Source organism: Suricata suricatta, chromosome 6, assembly GCF_006229205.1.
Source record: "Suricata suricatta isolate VVHF042 chromosome 6, meerkat_22Aug2017_6uvM2_HiC, whole genome shotgun sequence".
Taxonomy (NCBI): domain Eukaryota; kingdom Metazoa; phylum Chordata; class Mammalia; order Carnivora; family Herpestidae; genus Suricata; species Suricata suricatta.
The window spans coordinates 59,757,665-59,781,176 of NC_043705.1; the positions used below are offsets into that span (position 1 = coordinate 59,757,665).

At 39.4% G+C, this 23,512-nt stretch overlaps 1 protein-coding gene across 1 annotated transcript in view; it reads right to left on the minus strand.

The window, feature by feature from the left end:
* Positions 1–21,627, minus strand: part of HAPLN1 (hyaluronan and proteoglycan link protein 1) — a 34,094-nt gene extending 12,467 nt beyond the window's left edge. The window contains exons 1-3 of the mRNA XM_029941386.1: positions 21,602–21,627; positions 20,890–21,015; positions 491–862 (exon numbers count right to left, since the gene is read on the minus strand). Coding sequence (XP_029797246.1) covers positions 491–862; positions 20,890–20,989 — 472 coding nt within the window. The 5' untranslated portion in view covers positions 20,990–21,015; positions 21,602–21,627. The remainder of the gene's footprint in view (positions 1–490; positions 863–20,889; positions 21,016–21,601) is intronic.
* Between the last annotated feature and the right edge of the window lie 1,885 nt (positions 21,628–23,512).

A 23,512-nucleotide genomic window follows, 5' to 3' on the forward strand; every position in this document is an offset into this window, starting at 1 on the left:
CTGGACCATTAAACATGTTTACTTCTTTATTTAAGTAAATCTGGAGGGCACTTTTTTGTTAAATTTTCAATTATTTTATAGAATATAATTACATGTATTTTAGTTAGCAGATGTCCTTCACAAAAGTTGCCATTATTTGAAACTGAGATAATTTTAGAAGCATAATAAAAATGCATCCAATCTGAATTTCTCAATAACCATGTAATGAGATTTAAGTTTCGAATCGCATAAGGCAGTTTCCAAGTATTGTTAATTCACTTCCACGGCACGTTTCTCTCACTTGCAAATAGCTTTCCTTTCAGTGTATAACCATTGTGTGTACATTTCACATATGAAGCTGGAATCAGTGACAGACTGTGAAACACAAAAGAGCAGAAGCCTTCTATTCATGGACTTCCGATTTGTCACATGATCACTGCGGTAACCACTAGACATTACTCATGAAAAGCGATTATCATTTCCAAGTTTAACATGATTTATAGGTACCTACCTTGTAAATCTAATGCTACCACAGCAGTATCATCTTCTAATCCTTCAATCACCTCGCACTTATATCTCCCATAATCCTCCAGGGTGAGGTCTGCAATCACCAGAGAAGCATCATTATCACTGCCTCCCTTCAGAAACACTCTTCCCTGGTAGCCTCCATAAGCTTTCTTGTGATATCCCATGGAAACAAAAACGTCCACTTCCTTGAGGTAATCTGAAGTTAGCTTGGTCCACTTGATTCGGATTTTGTGGGTTCCTGAGCCGAATGCTGTAGGGTCTCGATAAAATTTACATGGCAGTGTAACATTGCCACCTCTGTGTGAGAACACCTTGGTTTGTTCTGCTTCTACAAGTAGACGGGGGCCATTTTCTGCTATAGTAAAAAAAAGAAAGAAAGAAAAGAAACAGAAAAGAACCATTAAAATGCTTGTAGGCATTTTTAAAAAATAAAATATGCATCTATATATCTAAACAAGGTATCTGACAATAAATAGCATTGGGTAAAAAGCTTCTCTGCATTCTTGAACAGTAATCTTTTTTTTTTTTTTTTTTTGAAGCACATAGACAGGCACCTCTAATACCTAGAGGGTATCTATAAGGCAGTCGTGTCTTGTAAATTACTGAAAAAAGAAGGGTATTAATTATACTAATTAGGAATTATTGAACAGAAAACTCCACAGTCATCAATGCTTGATGATTTAATAACAAATTCCATTTATTTTTTCTACATTTAAATGTCAAAAATGTAGAAACAAGAGCAAGAGAAATGACATAGTTCCATGACTAATTTCATCAATATAAACCAAAACATTTCAAGGTGGGTAAATTTCTCCTTCCACCTGAGCTTTCTAATATAACAAATCTCTAATTTATTTATAGGAAGAGTATAAACCTCTTCCAGTTTTCATTGCAGTGTTCTGTCAAAGAACTTAGAATATCCTCACATTTGTAGCTTTTATTCAAATATACACTTGTGATATGCCATTCTGGAGCATTTCAGGCAGTAGGTATGTAATTTATTTTCATACCAAGACTGGATATTGGAAAGGCACTTTCAGCCAATGCTTTAAAAAATTCAGGTTTTGAAATATATTCCTCAAAACTTGAATGTTAAAAGTATATCCAAAGTTACACGTGTTTTCTGATTAACCGAATAATTACTGGTTTCTTTGTCCTCTTAAAGTCTCCTTCTACTCCTTGTCTTTGCTTTCCGCTACATCTTGTTTTATAGTTTATCTTACCGTTCCCACCTTTCTTCCTGCTGCTCCCTGGTTCCCCCGCCCCCCTTTCCGAGCACGAGAGAGCCTTCCAGAGCGCCTGGGGTCCGCGCCTGCCAAGCCAGCAGGGCTGCCGTTCTCTAGGGAGCCAGCTGTTATTTTCCCATCTTGGCTTTCTCCGGGGTTTCCCCTGGTTAGCTCATTGTGCCTTTGACCTTGGCAAGGTCTCTTGAGGACGTGCAAGATTTGAAAATGAGGAAGCGGCTTAAACGCTCCAGGACACACACCGTCTCGGTTCTACACAGCTTTCGAAGCTTGCCCAGAGCTGCCTTTCCTGAAGCTTTGCCCTCTGAGGCGGGCGCTGCTCAGGACACCTGCGCCGTCGGTCACCGAAGATACACGCGTCAGGGGAGCGCCTGCTCACCTCTGGACAGAGTCCCTACCGCACTTATTTAATGGCATATGCAGGATTCAGGCGAGAAAGTAAAAAGTGTGAAAAATAGACATAGTCGTTCTATTTTTATTATATAGCAATGAGTATTTTAAAAAGAACATATTTCATTTATAAGTCACCCTCAGTGCTCAGAAACTGAAAAGTTTAAGCCATTCATGCCTGCACTTGGAATTGATAATAAAATAAGAGGATAATGACTTAATTAAAATGAATCGTAAATTCAGCTCATTAAGCATTTCCTTTAAATTTTACTCTGTATCTTTTTATCTGGGATCATAGAATTAGAATGGATGAATGGTAAATCTACCCAACTCTCCGCTCCATGTAATTTTCCCCCCTACAATATCCCTGATGACTGCATCCAAGTATCTTCTTTCTGGGAGGAGGGAAGCGCCACACACTGCTCAGCGGTGCCTGCGGGTGCGGGAAGATTTCCTACCTCGTCCTTGGAAGGACACATGCTGCAGGAGGTTGCGGTCTCACGATTCTCTCCAGACTTTTACAGTAAAAACCAATGTCCAAATACCCAGGGGAAGGGCATGTTGTAGTTAGGAGTGAGGACTGTAATGTGATAAGTCCTCATAACCTCACCTCGATTTACTAGCTCTGCAGCCTTGAGCAAGTTGTGCAGCTTCTAAGTTCTGATTTCATTATATGTGGATTAGGGATAATAGTAGCTACCATAGAGCACGTAGTAGTACACATAGAGCACTTAGAATAACGTCTGATCGAAAGTGAGTGTGTGCTCACTGCTAACTGTTCCTGCTGCATGGATTTTGCACACTATTTCTCAAATACGGTATTGCCTGATACCCAGCATAATTTTGGCCTATATCAACCTTCCATAGTTCTACTTGTAAAGTTATGGACCACGTGGGGTGACAAATACATAAAATGTCACTTGTGTTATAAAGGAGATGTAGAAATTATTGTGTGGTTTCACATAATCATAAGGTGTTCCAGAATGAGTGCAAGGTCTGATGTTTCATAAATTAAAGAGTTCAAGCAAAGATCAAAACCCTGTACAAGGGACTGAGACGTCTAGTTTTTTTCCTGTGGTTATCTGCACATTATCTTGTAGTATTTTAGAATTATAGGCTTCTGATTTTTTTAAGGTACTATTAGCTTATAATCCAACATTGTGAGTAGGTGATGACTTACATGGTATAATATTGAGAATTAAGCAGATACCAAAATTCCACTGACTTCCCACAAAACGATTTTTTTAACAAAACTGCCAGAATGTATAAAATTATACCATTTTTGTTTTGGGGAAAGGGAGGTTGGGGTGTTGAAGTAATCAATGCCACAAGTCCGTGGCTGAAATTCAAAGAACTCTAAGGAAGATGTGCAGTGTGGAACACATTGGGTGATGGAGGGCCATCAATGTTCACTAGGCGACACCCCCAGCATGGCATTGAGGACAACGTTTTTTTTTTGTTGTTGTTAGTTTGCTTGTTTTTAGATGATTGACACTGTCAAATATACAGCACTGAGTATTGTTGTTGAGACTGGTCGGGTGCAGAACAAGTGAGTTATAGGACGGAGCACCGGCCGGTGAGTGAGGAGCTCTGGGTGTCTCACTGACTGGTCTGCCCTATGAGAACATTCAGTGTAAGGTTCTTGCTAGGCTCGCTGTGACAGGTAATCGTGATGGGGTCAGCCAGGAAACAGCCAGAGAGGGGAGAGGCAGGTACAAAGGGCAGAAAAGGGAATCGAGTGTGTGGGTGACGAATGTTGCACCCATCTTGCCTACAGTAAGTCTGGAATCTCATCATTGGAGGCAAAAACCCAAGACATTTGAAATTAATGTTTAAATCAACCTGTTTGATCAGTAGGCAGTTGCAAAGCAAATAAAACACAAAAGATAAAAATAAACTTTCATCATCAGAATAAGCTTTGCTTGTTTCCCTTTTTTTAAATAAAAAAAAGTATGAAAGAATAAAACTAGGCAACATATGCTCACTTTAGAAGGACTGGATTTTTTTTTTTAAGGCTTAACTTGTAAGTTACAGAAATTTCCTAATTCTATTAGTGAGTGTCCAAGGCAATGTCTTGACAGATTTGATGCCCTTCAAAGACCACAGTTGTTTCCAGGGGAAACAGCAGGGCCTCATTATTATTTTACAAATTCTGCTGTGAAATCCAGAGGACATCACTGAATTTTACCAAATTATAAAAGCAGCGGCATGACCAAGCAACGGATCTTTGCATTGCTGTGTAATTTAGATGAAGTCTTTTTAAAAAGGACAAAAGAAATTAGCTGCAGAAAAACAATTTAGAAATATGGTATTGGACTGTTACCCGTTATTCTTAGTTCCTTTAAAAGTGTCATTATTAATTAATATATTATTATTTTCGCAGTCCATTGCCAAAGAAATGCATGTAACAGAAAAAAAGAGAAGGTGTTATGGATCAAAGTTTGTCTTTTGAAAGTGAATTGCAGATTCTGCAAAATAATCAGTCTTAGTATTGGTTACTTTCTCATTGGGGTACAGATGAAGTAGCCACGAGACTGTAGGATTTCCTAGACTAATACAATGTAAAAACAAAACAAAACACCAGAGTAAAACTGGGGAATATATTTAAGATGACTAAATAAGGGCATTAAAAATACTCTTCTCCCAAGAAAAAACTCCACCAAAATCATTTGAATTCTTTTTATTGTGGTAAAATGTACATAAAAGTTGCCATTTTAATTAAGTGTACAATTCAGTGGCATTAATTAGTTTCACAGTGTTGTGTAACCACCACTATTTCTAAAATTTTTCATCACTTCAGAGAAAAAGCTAATTCCTCCCTGGCATTCCACACTGAAAGGCAAAAATTCAATTGTCAGTTCCATGATGAGTCATTTGAGAAAATTGCACAGGTTTTAAAAATGGTTCCTCATTTCTGTGACATTCGTTATCACTTGGCGGGTTCGGATGTGTGAGACTAACACTGGAAGGTGTTAGTTTCCTCAGGGTAGACAAACTGGTTCTAGGGAGCTTCACCTTAAGCATCCTTGCTGCAAGGTATTTTTGCTACAAATATTCAATTTCATAAATGGTATAAGGCAATTTTGACATAAAAGATGAAAAAAAACCACAACTGGCTGCCATTTTGGTTTGATAGTTTGTTGGTTTCATCAACTGGTCGAGTTTGGTTTCATTTCTTCATTGATTCAGTACCTCCATTTTATGTTCCATAAACTTTAGCCTTCCTACGGAGACACAGAGTGTGAACCCACGTTTCCCCACAGAGCTTTGGAATGTCTACCAGGGGACATGTGACAACATGCCAAGAACAAACCACAATGTGGCCGGCTTTTTTACTGTGATACAAAGCTTAGTTACAAATATGCATCCGCACATTTGGAAACTGTTAAATCTCTTAGTGAAGGAAGAGATTTTAGAGAAGAAAGAAAAAGTGAGATGCTGAACAAGGAATTGAATCAACAGGGAAAAAAAAAGGCCTAATACTATGAATGGAAGACTTTGAAGACCAGTCTTCATAGGGGCCACCCACAGACCACAAGCAGCTCTTTGCTCAGTATTGCCATGCTCCACACACATTTCAAATGTACTCAGATATTTTGTATTTCATAATTAAGTCTTTTTAACTTTGTTATTCATATTTCATCTTTCATTATGCCCCTTTTTTAAAAGTTTATTTTGAGAGAGATACAGAGAAACCATGCAGGGGAGGAACGGACGGAACGCCAGGCAGGCTCCACACTGTCCGCTCGGAGGCCGATGTGGGCGTCGAACTCATGAACCATGAGATCATGACCTGACCTGAAATCAACAGTCGGATGTTTAACTGACCAAACTAACCTGGTACCCCTCATCCTGCCCTTTTAAGTGAAGGTCTCTTTTAAAAATTTTTCTGTAGTTTTTTTTATGGCACAATTGTCTTACTGCCAATTAGTTATGCCATGAAAATATCTGCAGCAAAAAAGCTTGCGGGAAAGACGTTCATGGTGAAAATACCACATGTAAGCCAAACCTGCTGGCGGATGAAAAGCTAGATGGGTTTCTGTCTTCATGGCTGTGTCCACCGTAATCTACTGAAAACGACCGCTCTGTCTCTCTAGGCCATGCTTGTTGCCAGTGTTCCTCCAGCGCCGGGCAGCGCCTGGTGGCAGTAAGCGCTGGTGCTGCCTAGTGCCTCACCCGGCTGTGACAGTTAAACACAGGTGCGACGGGGTTTGCTTTATATCCTAATGTAGCTCCAAGATACAAACATTGTACAGACACAATTAAATATACCTATTAAAAGCACAATATTTTAGCAGAACACATAATTTTGGCCTTTGTTTCTCACTGTACCTTACACATTACATTTGAGTAGGATACATAATTTTGGCACAAATTAAGAATCATCTTATTCATTAACCTGGAACTGTGAATATTTTGTTTCCTTCAAAGTGGAATGACTAGTTTTTTCCTGATGTTGCTTGCCAGGAGTCAGAGGCCATTGTTTGGCCGTGATTCTGTTGTGTCTAGTCAGCTGTGCATCAAAAACTTATATAAGGGCCCTTTCCCCTGTCTTGGCTGTCTCCCTACCCTCACTCCTGTCCCCAGACAGCCTTTAGTGTCCTTTCTGAGGGATGGCTGCTTTTAATTGTCAGAAACGGAGCTTCAGTTTCTTCCCCAGCTGCTGCTAAACACCAGGGGCGCCTAGCCTCTCCTCTGTGACGCAGCATCTCGGGAAAAGCCGACCTGAAAAGGCCAGAGGACAAGCTCTGATGAGACACTCTTGCCTTCTGTCCTCAACTAGCTGGTTTGGGTTTGAGATTTGGGTTCCTTCTTGGGTTTGTCTGTAGCCCCTCTGCTTTATCTGGAGTTTAAAGTCTGACCTGGGGCACCTGGGTCACTCAGTCGGTTAAGAGTCTGACTTTGGCTCAGGTCATGATTTTTTTTAGTCCAGGAGTTAGAGCCCCGCATCGGGCTCTGTGCGGATGTGCTCAGAGCCTGGAGCCTGCTTCAGATTCCGTGTCTCCCTCTTTCTTTGCCCCTCCCCTGCTCACGTTCTGTCTCTCTCTTTCTTTCTCTCTCAAAAATAAATAAACATTAAAAATTTAAAGTCTGACTTGAGGATACATAAGGGTATGTGTGTTTCTTGCCACTTATTTAAATTCCAAATATAACGTTACATTTGTTTAAACTGTATCTGAAAGGATTTACAAGAAACACAGGAAACTAATAGCTTCGGTAGCCTGCGGGAAGGTGAGGTGATATCTGGGAGAGGAATCTTGAGAGATTTTCATCGTGTGCACTTCCATATTTAAAAAATTTGGAACTGTGCAAACATATCACCCATGCCCACACGAAATAAAATGATATGAAAATAAATAAAATAGTCAAGGGAATTTAATTGACAAGTAAACACAAAGCTTTGCCAAAAGTATCTCTGGAGAGATGCCTAAGGAGATGGAAACCACAACGACAGTATATCGTGTGATTGCAGGGTTATATTTTTATAGATCTGTGCCTCTGTTGATAAAGATGTCATCTTTAAACATGTCTTCAAAGCGTGAACATTTTCCTTCATTGTCCCTATTCTTTGAAGAAGCCATTGACAAAGGTACTGATTGTTGTCTAGTTTTAACCATAAATAACAAGTTCAATGCTAAAAATATGGTAAGTGAGGACTGTTTTTTGCTGTAAAGTGATGATAGCTGTTTCTCACCATCTGTGACCCTGCCACTTGCACTCACAGAGTACAAGAACACACCTCGCCCACTACCTCTGACTTCCCTCCAGGGCCCACTTTCCCCCTAATTACTGTATGGCCTGCGCCCGGCTAGCTCCTATCATTCTGCAGCTGAATCAAATTGCCTAGAATTGTGGCTTCACAATGTCCTTAAACTGCACGTGTCCTTCCTGTCAAGGCCTGCGTTATCTGATGTGATGTGTATCGAGCATTCTCTTAGATATTGGCCATATCCATCTTCCTTCCTTGCCTTAGAGCTAAATTGATTCTGTAATGGGAAACTGCCCACACCAAAATATAGTGTTGTTTTGAGTGATGTTTATCATGAATGTGCACTGTGTTATTGTCTTATCCAAGTTTCATAGTAATAAAATAAGGATAAATGTTTTCATTGTTTTAGACCCAACAGGTTGATCTATGGGAATATTGAAAAAGAAAAAAAATGTTCTGGGACAGTGGAACGTTTTATTCCGCTAGGACATCTTAGACAAACCTCTGCCACAAATATCTGATAAGAGGTGAGTTTCTCTGCCTGAAAGAGGCATCGGGAGCCTCCAAGTAGCTCTAGGGCATCCATTGAACACAGTTTAAAAATCTTTGTTCTCAGAGTAAACCTGAAACTGTGTTAACATCCTGAAAAACATACTGTCTCTTCTTCATCTGGTTTTCTAGCAGGAAGAAGTAAAGTGTGATGAGAATGTTTAGCTCTGTCTGCTAAGTTCCTTGTGGGCTTTGTTTTTCCAAGTTCAGGATTTGTTCATCTATGCTCTCCGTGGTTATAATTCTTTGATGAAACATACGGACTCTTGTATTGTGTTCCTTAACCTTTCTGTGACTCTTATGTGAGTTAGATGAGGTAACTCTTTGAGGACTTCGCCTTGTGCCTGGCATACCATGAGTGCCCAGTGTCTCTGACCAACATTCACTGAGGCCCAAAGTGTGCCTGGTATGCAAACCCGCTTCTCTCTTCCACATTGGCTTCTTTCCTGCGCTTTTTCAGAAGACAGTTCCTAGAAAGTATTGGTTCCTGAGAAATTGACATCTCATCAACTTTCTATGATTCTGCTAATCCAGTAGTTTTTAACAGGGCAGGAGTACATCCAGGACCACCGCCTTGAAGCCTCTTCAAAAAACCCCAATCGATATACGTCTACAGAATCCAACTTCTTCCTGCCTCCTCCTCACTTTCGCTGGGGGCTCCAGACAGTCCTCCCTTGACAAGGGTGGCATGTACTCACTGGCAGCTGCCAGCCCACCTCGCTCCGCTAACTCCTCTTAAGAATCACTATGGTGGCCAGATTTCTCCTAGAAACAGGAATAGTTCATACGAATAATTTGTTCCAGGTCCAAGACCAGATTTTCTTAAAAAGTGATTTGATTTCTTCTGAAACATATCGATGGAATGGAATAAAATGAGACCCATTTTCACTTACTGATTCACTCAAAAGTCTTCAAGCACTGGTTCCTATTTGGATTAGGAGCATGAGGGTCAGCATGCCCGAGTTTGAATCTCAGCTTTTCACTTAATGACTATATGACCAGGGGTAAGCTTTCACCCTCTCTCAACTTCAGTGAGGATAACCACCTTCATACAGTGCTGTGGTGAGTCCTAAATGAGATGACCCCCGGTGGCGCATTTTCTATTGTGGATCACACATTGTTAGTGGTTTTAAATGTTAATAATCACTTATTAATATTATTGCCATTGCTTTGTCCAGTATAACTTGGCCCTAGGACTAGAGACATTCTTACTACTGTTGTCAACTCAGGGTTATCTACTCTGGTTAATAATTTTCAGAATTTAAATTTATGTTATCAAAAAGTTTTATGAATAATGAAATAGTATTTAATTACTGTTATTTTGAGCTAAATCATAGTGATAGGTTAAGGATTACATTACATAAAATAAAATTGAATATTTCACTAATAGGCTGAATGACATTCCTAATAAAAACATACTTTTCAGGATTTTAACTGTAATACAGGTTTATTTCAAAGGGTATGGGGAAACCAAAACAGTAGCATGAGTCATTCTTCCTCATTAGGCTGTAATTAACCACACACTCTTTAATTACTGGAAATGTGGCTTTACGTGGTAACGGGGTAGAGCTCAAGTCTATTTGTCTCTACTCAGACCACTTCCACTTTGTGGTGAAACGTAAGGTCAAGTTATCCATAATATGCAGAAAAGACATTGTTAGTTTTATACACTAGTATGGTTAAAGTCTTCACTTAGTATGCAAGATACCAAGATAATACTGTCACAGAGTCAATCCTGGAGGCAAAAGGGATCTTTCACTTCTTTACTTAACAAACAACCATAAATGGATAGTCTATGATGTGTCAAGTATTAAGTTGAGTGCTGAAACAAATGAAAGGTGAGTTGAACACACATGCACATGTGGGCAAGGCTGAGAGAAGTGATGGGGTCAGCAAGGTGCTGAGGACAACAGGGAGCAGACTGGACCATGCCACTGCGGTGAGTCCACGCTCCATTCCGAAGGGGAGCAGGATACTGATTCCCGCTGATGTTATCCAGTGGAAATGCATGTTGAAAAACAGCAGGTCTTTGGAATTTCAGCAGATGCTGGAAATGGAGATTTTGATGCAAAAGTCTCCAATTTTAAAATATTTGCAATTAATTTAGATTTTTAAAAATGTTATAGGAGAAAAAAATTATTGCACATCAGTGATCAGGATTCAGACTCTGGGAAGAAATATGTGACCTCTGCATCGTCTTTCACATACCTGATGGTGTTAAGCATCTCCAAAGCTCAGACCAGGGCATCTCCGTATCTCTGCCTACATTGCCTCCTTCTCTAGGTGTTCTCAGCTGATCCATGGTTATAAATAGCACCATGTGCTGGTGATTCCAAAACTTTGTAGCGTACTTTTCCCTGAGCACCAAATGAGTAAATCCAACTACCTGCTGGGCATATATTGGATGCCAAGTAGACAACTTGAGCCCTTCTTCCCCTGCCCAAACCTGTTCTTCCCCCAATTTCCCTAACTTTATTTATGCCTCTACCATCCATTCCTTTGTACGAGGCATAATCTAGAAGGTGTGTTTGATGTGTCTCTTTCCGTTAATCTGTTTATTTATCTCTACCTCCTTTTGTCTTCTAATTGGTTCATCTCCATTTATCTCCACCTCTGCCATCCTGGTCCACACCACCTTGGTTTCTCATCTAAAGTACCTCAAGGCCTTCCTAAAGAGCTCACCTTCACACTTGGCACATCATAATTCAGTATTCATGTGGTCTTTTGTATTTGTAAGTCAGATTATATCACTCTCTTGCTCGAAACCTTTTAACCACTTTTAAATGATTTTAGAGTGAAGTCTGATCTCTATACTCTAGACCAAATGTAAAGTAATAAGGTCTCCCTCCTGCCTACTCTTCCATTCTCCTCCTAACTCACTCTCATCACTGTGAGGCTGTGGTCCCTCCAGCGTCTTTCCAGCCTGAAGACACCATGTTGGTCCCATCTTAGAGAATTTTCATTTCTCATTCTTTCCACCCGGAGTGCTCTGTCCCTGGCTTTTGATGTGACTGGTTCCTGCTTACCATTCAGGTCTCAGCTCACAGAACCCTCTGGAATCTCCTCTAAAGCAATTCATCCCATGCCCCCAGGAGACTCCCTCACAACATTTTTTCCCTTAAAAACACTTTTATATTTATTGGTCATATGTTCATTTGTTTCATTTAATTACATATTCAGGCCAATATTAAAGTTACAAGAAGAGACTGAAGTTAAGAAGCTTGGTTTTGAAGCTATGTTGATCTTAGTATATTGTAGGCAGTCTATAAAAACCTGTTACTTCATCTTTTAAAATAAAGTATTCTGTTTCCATGAAAACATTTCAGTGAAGTACAGTATTAGCTATGTAATCAGCTTTTCATTATGGTAAGCTACAAGGCTCCTCTTTAATGATTGTGTGATAAAAGACAAAACAAGGTGAGAATTAAAAATAATCTTATGCACATTTTGGAGATTTAAAACATATCAGGATAATTTATGACACTTTTCAAAGGAAAGTAAGAATTACTCATAACCCGCATTACACTAGGGAAGAAAACTTTAAAATTTACCCATCTATTCTTAAAAATAAAACAAAAACGGGAAAAATAAACTCTGTGTGAAACTGTTCATTATTTTTTCTTAGCAACATTATTAGCCTCAGATAATAATAAATCCATAATGAAAAATACAGTCCTGTAACTAAGAACATAAGAAATTGACATAATGCCGACTTGGACTTATAAGGAAATCTACCAGTCTTCAACTGTCACATCTCTTGTTCACCTGTGCTTTCACTACCCTTCAGGGAACAACTCTGTAACTCTGACCCACATATGCAAACATCATATTTAATGCTTTAGAGGAATAAAGCAAAGCAAGGAGGCTCAGCAAGCACCATTACAAATAGAATCATCTACGGGGTGCCTGGAGCGGCTCAGTTGGTTGGGCTGTCGACTTTGCCTCAGGTCATGATCCCACTGTTCATGAGTTCGAGCCCCATGTTGGGTTCTATACTGACAGCTCAGAGCCTGGAGCCTGCTTCAGATTCTGTGTCTCCTTCTCTCTCTCTGCCCTTCCCCTGCTCATGCTCTGTTTCTCTGTCTCTCAAAAATAAATAAACATTAAAAAAAAATAAAAAAACCCAGCAAATAGAATCTCCATACCTCAAGGAGATAGGTTTTCAATGATGTTCTTATTCTAGGTTTTTAATCCCTCCTGAGCAACACGTAGGACACTCCTTTTTTCTACCTTCTTCACCTAATTGATACACTTGACTATAGTGAACACTCCCTGTTCTAACATGCCTTATTCATTTCATATGTGATGGACTAGGGACTTCCTGTGGTTTCATCTTTAGTGTCCCTGATCCTTTGAGTGGACAGTGTTTGGAAAAGGTAGGGAGAATTCTTGTTTAATTTCAGTTGTTCAATATATTTCACAGAATAATCCATGTGTGTGAAAACATACTACTCAGAGCTTATACATGTGGTGTAATTAGTCACCGAGTAAGCACAGAAGTCAAGTAACCAACATGTATAATTTACCCAAGATGAAAATGCATACTATTAGTATTGACTACATTTTGTTTAGTGCTACTACAATATACACAAAATATTTCTGAATACACTTTATAGAACATTTACATTTCTTATGCTCTCAGTGTCTTCATTTTGAAATAAAAACATTACCATAACAAAGATTCATCCCCACTGGATATTATCAGTTTGATAACATCTTGATCAAATATTTTAACTTCTTAGCATTTTGGTAGATATTTCTATTCCAAAAGACCATCCTAAAATAGTAATTTTCCACTTTACATTTAAAATAAAGAGCCAAAGCAATAAAGAAATCTAAATCTATTATTTTCTTGATATCTAGTAAAGTCAGAGAAACATAGCATGTTGAAATTACTTTAACATTAAGCCATTAAGCTATAGGTCAGTGCTTTAGCTGAGTCAACATTGGTTCTTGCAAAATTGCAACCAAAGGGAAAGGTTTCTCTATTAAATGGATTTTCTCAGTGTTTGGGAAAGTTTCCAAATAATTATTGGCTTCCTGCATGATTTGTCCATTTCAGCACCCAGAACAGAACAGAGAAAGCAAGGGCTGTTGGTGTGAATTTGTTGCTACATGAAGAGATTTTTAATGTAGGTTTTTATACCTGGAAATATTATAAAATGTATTGCTTTAATGTGATTTATAGGATAACATAGAATCAGCATTCTATGTTAGTAACAAGTTTAGAAATATTCTTAAAATGTATTTTATGAGTTTAAATTTATTAAGTGATAAAAACTTTAGTGAGAATGCATGTAAACCTCTAAATAGTAAGAGTTTTTTCTTTAGTAGCTCATTCCTCTTTTCTCCATGTTTCCACCTCTGTTTGACACTTACTTTGTTCTTTTTTGGTCACTTTTTGTTGCCCTCATAATCTTGTCGGTAATCTCACTGAGGAAATTATCTGTCCTTCCTCTGAGAATTACAAGTGCTTTGCTTGAAAGAGGCCAATGTTCATCAAGTGCCTGACTGCAGATTTTCTCAAAAGGACACACAAATGCAGAGAAGGCGAGGGCGTGGGCTAGCGGATGCAAAGCTGATATGAAAATATACATATTTATGAATCAAGATTAAGGAATTGATAGAAATTATATATCAATCTAGAATCATTTCATCTGTTGCCTTTTCTATTTATAACCATTGCATATGTGTGTATGTGTGTATAACTGTACACATGTACATGTATCCAGTGACTGTATGGTTGAAGAAAGGTGTTGCCATGTTTGACTTTTATCTGGAAAGAAACTGCTTTTTTTGAATATTTTTGTTTAAATAAACATAATAACATAATGCTGTCTTCTCTGTAGCATTCCACAATTTTCCATCAGTTATCATAGTCATTAGTTCTATATTCACAGTAATGTCTGTCTCTCACTAGATGAAAAGCCGCACAAACACAATGACCATGTGTTCTGTTTATCATTCTGTCCCCAGTGCCTCTAGGAGTAGGTGCTGGCCATAGACTGAATGTATGCCTTCAAAATTCGTATGTGAGTGGTACCTGGGTGACTCAATCAGTTAAGCACCTAACTCTTAACTTCAGCTCAGGACATGATCTCATGGTTCATGAGTTTGAGCCCTGAATCGAGCTCCACACTGATCGTGTGGAGTCTGCTTGGGATTCTCTCTTTCCCTCCCTCTCTGCACTTTCCCAGTTGTACTTCCTCTCTTAAAATAAATAAAGTTCAAATATTTTTTTAATGTTGAACACTGACCCCCATGTAATGATTTTTAGAAGTAGAACCTTTGGTATGTGATTAGGTGGTGAGGGTGTAGCCCTCAGGAATGGGATTAGCGCCCTTGCAGAACAGAGCCAGAAGGGGTACCTTGTTCTTTTCCACCTTGTTCTATCAAGAAGCTAGCTCTCATCAGACACCAAATCAGCCAGTGCTATGATTTTGGACCTCTCAGTCTTCAGAACTGAGGGAAATAAATTTCTGTTATTTATAAGCCTCCCAGTTTATGGGGTATTCTCTTCCAGCAGCCACACTAAGTGCATATATGTACGTGTGCACTACTTGAGTATTTTTCCATACGTATGCTTGTATATACATTTTCCTTCCTCTGGGGGCTCATTTGTTATATTCACATTCCTAGTTTGACCAAATGATAAGCCTGTATTTAATGTAGTTGGTTCTTATTGTCGTATTTGGCTTCATGTCCTATTGTAAACTAATAGATCTTAGGAAGGTCATTCAATACTCATGGTGTTGCTGATTTTTATAATTTCATGATTAACTTTGCTGATATGTTATAGCCAGTAATTTTTAGATGGAATTATCAGTAGTATATATATATTTCTCTAAATGCAATTTGGAAAATATTCTTAATCTTTGTGGATTTTACATTTGTAACAAACAGCCTGACTCTGCCTCAAAAATACAAAAATGAATTCGTTTAACTTTTCAAAACAGACTCAGAGTCCAAATGAGTTTTAAGTGGAAGAGAGAAAATTAAGCTGGAGTAAGACTTATCTAGTTCTCACATTAAGCATTGACTCTGCGGATGATTTGTGATCATACATTATAAAATTCATTCCATCCTCTGTGATCCGCTCTGCACCACCAGATCCCAACTCTGCAGATATTACATAAGGAACAGGATAGCACTGTAGTGACCAAATGTAAATCGACTACTCTTCAAAGCTGCTTACACACGTCAGGGAGACTGCCGCCTCCTGCCCTGGTGGACTCTGACGGAGTGTAAGATGCTGTGTGCAGTATGGGAGCCATGCACACAACCAGACAACATTTGCTACCACACTCCCAATTCTCCTCATCAACTGCCTCTCATTCCATGAACTGGAAAGACATCTCATAGCTTTGGTAACACTGACTAGAGCTGGATTAGAAAAAGTACCTGGATTTTAGTCCTGGATTTATTCAACAAACTTGTATTGATCACCTACTATGTGCCAGGTAGTGGTTTAGGTGACAGGATGTATCATACAAAAATCCCTACCTCCCCTTGTGGAGTGGATGGACATATGCAGCAGAGATGGATACACTTACATAAAAATAAGTAGAATAGAGAAGCGCCCGCATGGCTCAGTCAGGGAAGCACCCGGCGGGTATGATCTCCTGCTTCACGGACTCGAGCCCTGCATCGGGCTCTGTGCCGACGGGTCAGAGCCTGGAACCTGCTTCAGATTCTCTGTCTCCCTCTCAGTCTGACCCTTCCCTGCTCATGTTCTTTCAAAAATAAATGAATAAACATTTAAAAAATGGGTAGATAAACAGTGCTAGAGGAAAAAGGAAAAGAAGGTATGAGAGAGATTGGGGTGCCAGAGAAGAGGCAGAAGGTAGCTGACAGGGAGATTTCATTAAGAAAGTGAGAAATGAGCCCAGATTTGAAGACGGGGAGGGCATGAGCTGAGAAACTTCCCCTCGTCAGCTGTGCAACCTGGGACAAGCGACTAGAGGCTGTAAGACTTGATGTCCTCATTTGTACAATGGGCTATTGATCTAGATGATCTACTCCCGTTATTTTAAATTCTTAAATCCTATACACTATGATTTAACCTATGCCAACATTACAGAATGGAAGCAGTCCTATAGTTCATGTTCATTAAGCCCACACAATGCGTCAAGTGTGCTAAATGCTGTGAATGACACAGGACTTAAATGCTCATTATGATAGTAATCATTTGGAAGCATGTCATTACACTCACTTTTCAACAAACGTATGTTATGTACCTACTATGTGCCATGCGCTACTATAGAGTTGGGCTCTTACTAAGCTCGCGGTCTGATGAGGCAGGGGAGGCATGTTAGCAAGAAGGAACACGTATTAAACTGGAACCGAGGAGTTGTTCGGGACACGCACCAGATGAAAGGACCAACCACACTGAGTGGGCGTGTCCACCCCCTCCAGGGGTTCCAGATACACATTATCTTTTCCTCTTAATATTCTTTCAAAAAAATAAGGTAGCTTATCTGTGTTCACCTAATAAGAATGTGAAGGAAAATATTACTTATGTTTGGAAAGCTTCAGTTTCCATAAGGAAAGTAAAAATTATCAGATGATGTTTAACATTGTTGGAGAAATCTTAAATTGTGAAATTAGGACAAAGAAGGCAACTTGTAAAAGGTTTACCCCCTTAGAGCTCAGGTAATGGTAAGGTTCTGTTAACACATGAATTTGAAAAGATAATCGCTGGTTTTCCACTGGTATTTGTGCTCCTTTTTAAAAGTCAGGGTTTTATTGTTGTTGCAGTTATTATTTTTATTATTTTTCTCAACTATTTATTTTAAAAATTTATTTTTGAGAGACAGAGCACAGGATGGGGAGGGCAGAGAGAGGGAGACACAGAATTAAAAGCAGACGGCGGGGCTCGAACCCACAGATTGAGAGGTCATGACCTGAGCCGAAGTCGGATGCTTCGCTGACTGAGCCACCCAGGTGCACCTCTACTTTTTATTTAAATTCCAGCTACTTACCGTACAGTGCAGTGTTGGTTTCAGGTGTAGAGCTTAGTGATTCAGCATGTCCGTGCAACACCTAATGTTCATCACAAGTGCCTTCCTTAATCCTCATCACCCATGTAACCCATCCCCTCCACCCATAAACATCAGTTTTCCATGATGCTTAGGAAGGAATGACCACGACAATCACAACTGTTATGTAGCGGGAGCTTATTGTGTACCAGGTTCAGTACTAAACACTTTTCCATGTATTACCTAATTTAATTCTCAAAAAACTCTGTGGAATCATGATAATGCCCAGTTTTCTAGCTGTGATAACTGAGACTTGAGGAGATTTGATTAAATGTCCAAGGTCTAAAGTCAGGAACTGGCATTATAGATAAAACTCTTGAACTTGCCATCAGAAGACCTTCTCTTGAACACTGGAGGCCGGAATTGCTGGCTCTCTGACAGGATAAGGTCAAGCAGTTACATAGTCAGTATAACTGCACCTGCTCTGCTTTTCTCATTGGTTAATGGGCAAATGGTCATAACATTTCTCTTCTGTCTTAAGACTTGTACTTTAAAAAGTATATTCATCATCTCTGAACTTCTACTAGTAATTGAAAGTCTACACAAAGAGCTTTTGGACCTGTTCCAAATATTTTCAAAATTGTGCTTCTGTGTATTTTGGAATTGCATATAAAATTCTTCTCAATGATCTCAAGTTTCAAAGGGTTTAGAAGTTGTTTGACTAGGTACATTATGGAATGAGGAATACAATCCATTGGTTGAGAGTATTATGGAGAGGGCATTAATGAAAACTGTCTCTTCCTATAGAACTTTTTGAGGAAATGACCCTCTTACATTGAGGACAGTGTATGATACACAATGTATTATCGTGACTCCTAATTTTTAGTAGACTTCATGGACAAGTGGAATTTGCTAATTGTGTAGCCAAATTGATTCAAGAAAAAAAGACTAAATTAGTATATGTGCAATTTTATTTAACTTTGTGTTCTCCCCCACGGGAATCTGGGAGATCTTTTATCTCCAGATAATTTTCACTAGAAACACTTTATACAGGGGCCTCCTCTTGCTGGTGGTGGTGGTGGTGGTGGTTTTTCCTGGTAATCTGACTTTTTTGGTTTTAACTCAGATTGAGGTTTTTGTGCTCATATCTCTATAGAAACTTTTACAACAAAATTGGCAGAAAGCCTTCAGGAAATTAATTAGGTAACTTTTATGAGTGAGACTCAAGGATGTATTAAAGTGTTGAGCATCTTTACCATTGCAGCCAAGGAGAATTTGAGGATGATGAACATTATTTCTCTGCTGTTATTTAGGTTTGGAGATTTTGAGTACAAAAAATAGAGACTTAATGAAAAATGGGAGCTAGGAGAGGTATTTTTGCAGTAACATGAGTCCTGACCAATTTACTGTCCCTGAGAAAAGCTCATACTGCTCCTCAGTCCAATTCAGGAATTTGAGATTTAGATCGCTAATTTAATTATCTCACTGAAAAATTCATATAAACTTTCACGAGGATTTCAGATCCCTTGAATGCCTTCTGGGTCAAGTTTGATTAATAACAGTTTCAAACGTAGAAAATAATGTATTTCAGCAAATAATAAAGGGTATCTGCTTCCTTGATTATTGGCTGTGCTGTCTGGTTCACTTTTGTGTTGTAAAAGACAACAGAAATAATGGCAGACCACTGGGAGATTTCTCGGAAGGACAAGAATATGAAAGTTCAATCTGAGTACAATCACAAAGAAAAAAATTTTTTATTAAAAATAACGATGATGGGTATTTAGAGCAATTTTAAAATAAATTCTGACTTACAGACATAGCATCATAATATTGTCCCAAATCACATTTCAGTTTCACCTTCCACAAGCAAAGTATAGGTAGGCCTTGTAGTGTTATTACTTGAAAGCTGTGAGTAACTTTCTAAGAATAGGAATTTACAATTAAAATGAGGAGACTATCAGGTCACTTAAAAAATTGGGTAGTGCATGCAAATGATCTGGATAATTCTGATCTCTCGTGTCAGAAATTCCTTCGCACTAATTTCAGCAGAGTATATGGGGTTGGAAAGGCTGGAACAACCAAAGTTCTCCTTGCGGAGATAAGGTGAGTTTGACTTGGAGACTCCCCAGGAGTAATTTTTAACATGTTAACACATTTTAAAAATAATATTTTGATACTATGGGTGCAATTTAGATTAAATGGTTTTTACATAGTTAATAATGTCACAGAAATTTAATAATTACTTGAAACCACAGCTAGAATTTATTTTACATAGCATTTACAACTGCTATTGTAAATGACTACTCATTACTATTTTGGCTGCATTTAATTCTGTGATTACATGTTAAAGGATGTTGTCCCTCGTTAAAAAAATCTCTATGTGTAAATCCCATATAGTCTTTGGGACACAGCCTGGATTCTACTCTACACATTCAAGGAAACAGCTGAGTCAGCAGCTTGCATAGTAAAATTTATGATTACATAATTCATTTCCACGGTCCAACATTGGAAAACCTAAAGCTGTAGGAAGCAAAGAGAACTGAAAGAGAGATGTCTAAAATAGATAGATGTCATCAAATTCAGAATTCTATTTGTGTAGTCATAATATATACAGGAAAATACTTCTAGCCAGACTAGCATTTGACCTTCACCAACCACACGTTCCATCAGTGGATGCAGTTTTCAGAGACTACATTTTTGACCTTGAAGATGTAACTTAATGTTTTATGTCTCTTAGCAAACTTATAATACTTCTGGTCCCCACACTGAACTCATCTAAAATTAATATCATCATGTGTTTAAACTGTTAAAGTCTATAATTCTTATTTTAACTATTCAGCATACAAGGGCAAAGAGAGAAGCTGCAGCTCCTTTAAAACTATCTTTTTCTTACTGCATGAGTCTCTCAGCTTTCCTAACGCAGGATGTCCCTCGTCTGCAGCCGGGACTGAGGAGACAGCTGCATTGTACTGCAGCCTACAGCTCTCGGGCTCAGGATTCAGCTGAGCTGGAAAGAAATACGTGGGAGCAGTATATTGGTCTATGGGAACTAAAGCTTTGCCACAGGAGATTGTCATAAAGTGAGTTACTCTTTCCTGAACCCTAGCTTGTCCGACTTTCATTTTCACATTGTTTTTCTTAATGATTACTCGAACAGAATGACCTTCCATCAGAAGTTTTACTTCCTATTTCTCCCCCCTTTCGCTTACATTTAAATAAAGTTTATGCCCTTCATTCTACTTGGAAGACACCGACTGTAGTAAAAAGCCTTGAACACTTGCATCAGCCCTTTGCGGTTGGACATTCCTAAGCCATTCCACTTGAAATGTTCTCAATTCTTCACTGTAATGCAATAGCACTCAGAAGCTAGCGAGCATGTTCACCAATTAACAGAAAGGAAAAGGAAAAGCCAATGCAGCAGAGCTAAAATTAAGAAACACCAATCAAGCACCCCAACTCCAAGTAACTTGGAATTAATTTGACTTTCATAGGAGAAACTGCGTTTTCTTACCTTGGATGTGAATAACTCTGTCATGATCTACAGTATAGTTGTCTGAATGATGATCAGCCCAGCAGATTGAAATCAGCACCAGGAGAAGTAGACTCTTCATCTTTATAACCCAAGGAATCTTCTTCACTGTGAGAGCATCACATACAAAGAGGCTTGTGAGATTTGGAACCCTTTGGAGTGTTGCACTGCACAAATTATTACCGCCTTATCATCATAGAATGGGTCTGTAAAAATATTTAACCCAATCTGTTCAGAAAGTCCCTGTGGCTGTCTTTGGGAGCTGAAGACTGCAGCTTTGAACAGTTCCAGTTTCCCTTATGCAGCCAGAGTCCAAATAGTGTTTAACTCTATCTTTGCAGAATTGTAAATCTAGTAACTTTAATCAGTATTGTGCTGATAGAGAGTTACAATTAGTTACAAAAAGATAGGGCAAGGATATAAAAAGACTTTAAAAATTATTTGGACCTCTGAATTTGAAGTATTACTTAACAAAACCACCATCTGACATATCTGTATGTGAGTATCACCAGGTCTAATCAGGAACTGAATCTTAAACCAGAGCAAATGAAGAACTGGATGAAACTTGACATTATCATTCATTTTATGTGTGGATTCCTAAGCAGGTTGGATTTGCTTGTTCTTAAAAAAAAAAAAAGTAAAAAGAAAATCCTTGATTAAGCCAAAGCAGCACATTTATTACAGATTCACTTACCATCTTAAACACTGCTTGGGTCGATGGTGAAGAGTTGAAGATTATGGGCAAACTAGGTTAGAGCTGTGCAGGGTACCACTGCAGTCATCCTGATTGGTTTTTCATTCATGCCTTCCTAAAATGCTGACGCACCAACTTAGAGTGCCAGGTGGGGTCTCTGCAGTCAGCAGAGGCACGGCTGTCCCTGCCAGCCTCCCAGGGCAATCGGGCAAAGGGAGAGCTGAGCGGACAGCCCTGCACAGCCCTGGTCCTAAGTGAGAGAGCAGAGCCGGGTCCTGGCTGTTCTTTACTGCAAGACCAATTTCATCAAAGGGGGACACAATCCCCCCAAACGTTGCCTTGGAAGGACCAAAAGTGACTCCAAGTGATACAAACCTTATGACCTTGGCAGTATTTGCCAGGCAAGAATTTCAGTGGAGCTCTTCCGTTTCCATGTGAAAGCTGAGGCAGATATTAACAAGGGCTTTCTTTTTCTCCCATGCACATCACAGTCTTAACAGCACTTGGCTATTTTTAAAACTGAAATTGCACTGTACTGGCTTCTCACACTAATTTGTTTCTTCCAGGAAAGCCTGACTCTCTGGAATACTCATTACAGAGAGCGCTGAGTCTGTTCCTGGAGGTCCTTGCAGGCCTGCCCAACTCCAGAGCCCGATGACACACTAGTAACAGGCGTTCCCAGGCTCTCCCCGGCAGAAATCTCTCTCTGCCCGCCTCTCTAACGCCGGGTATTACTGTGGTGCCTGTGGCCATAAGCTTCCACGTTAGCCTGAATCCTTTTCTCTCTTTCCTTATGTCACAGAAAGAAGGTTGTGAATGAGCAAATGAAGAAACTTACTTTTCCAGGAAACTGAGTCACTTTCAAAATGTTACTTGATTTGCTTATCTCATTTTCTGAAGTTCACTTGCTTGTGACTCTGAGGGCTTTTTGGAAATGATTGGTTTTTAAAATTTTTTTAAATATTTATTTTTGAGTGAGAGACACACATAGAGCATGCATGAGGTAGGGGCAGAGAGAGAGGGAGACTCAAAATCTGAAGCAGGTTCTAGGCTCTGAGTTGTCGGTACAGAGCCCAGTGCGGGGCTCGAACCCACGGACCTCGAGAGTATGACCTGAGCTGAAGTCAGACCCTTAACCAATTGAGCTACCTGGGCACCTCAGAAATGATTATGTTTTTGAAGATAATGACTTTTATCCATAGGAATATTGCTAAGAAATATTACCTCTTTTCAGCCCAGAACTACACTTTGGGGGAACAAACATAATAAAGGTGATCTTTCAGAATTTGGAATATAATTGGGACACTCACATACACAAGCATAGACAAGGGGCAAACCAGCACGCGAGGCGACACAGGCTCTCTGCCTGCCACAGGAATCAAAGAGAGGGAAATGTAGGGCTGCCGGGTGGCTCAGTCGGTGAAGCATCTGACTTTGGCGGAGGTCCTGAGCTCAAGGTTAGGGAGCTTGGGGCTCACATCAGGCTCTGTGCTGTCAGCTTACAACCTGGAACCCGCTTTGGATTCTGTGTCTCCCTTTCTCGCGGCCCCTCCCCTGCACATGCCCTGCCTCTCTCCTTCAAAAATAAATAAACATTAATTTTTTTTAAGAAGGAGAGGGAAATGTGGAAGAGGGAGTGGGAGGAAAGTCTGTAATCTCATCAGGTAAAGAGTGGAGAAATTCTAAGTGAGGGATCGGATGAGCAGAGGCAGAGAATTTACTACATTAATTGTCACACTTGTGTGGTCACTTACAGCAGAATTTACATACACCCCCATACATGTGCATGCACACTGTTAGAGTTGTACGTCCTAGCACGACAGTCATCCTCACTTTTATTCACTCTTACCTAAAGCACATTACACACAGGTTTGTGTATCTCCTTTAATTCCATACCTTAGTATTAGAAAT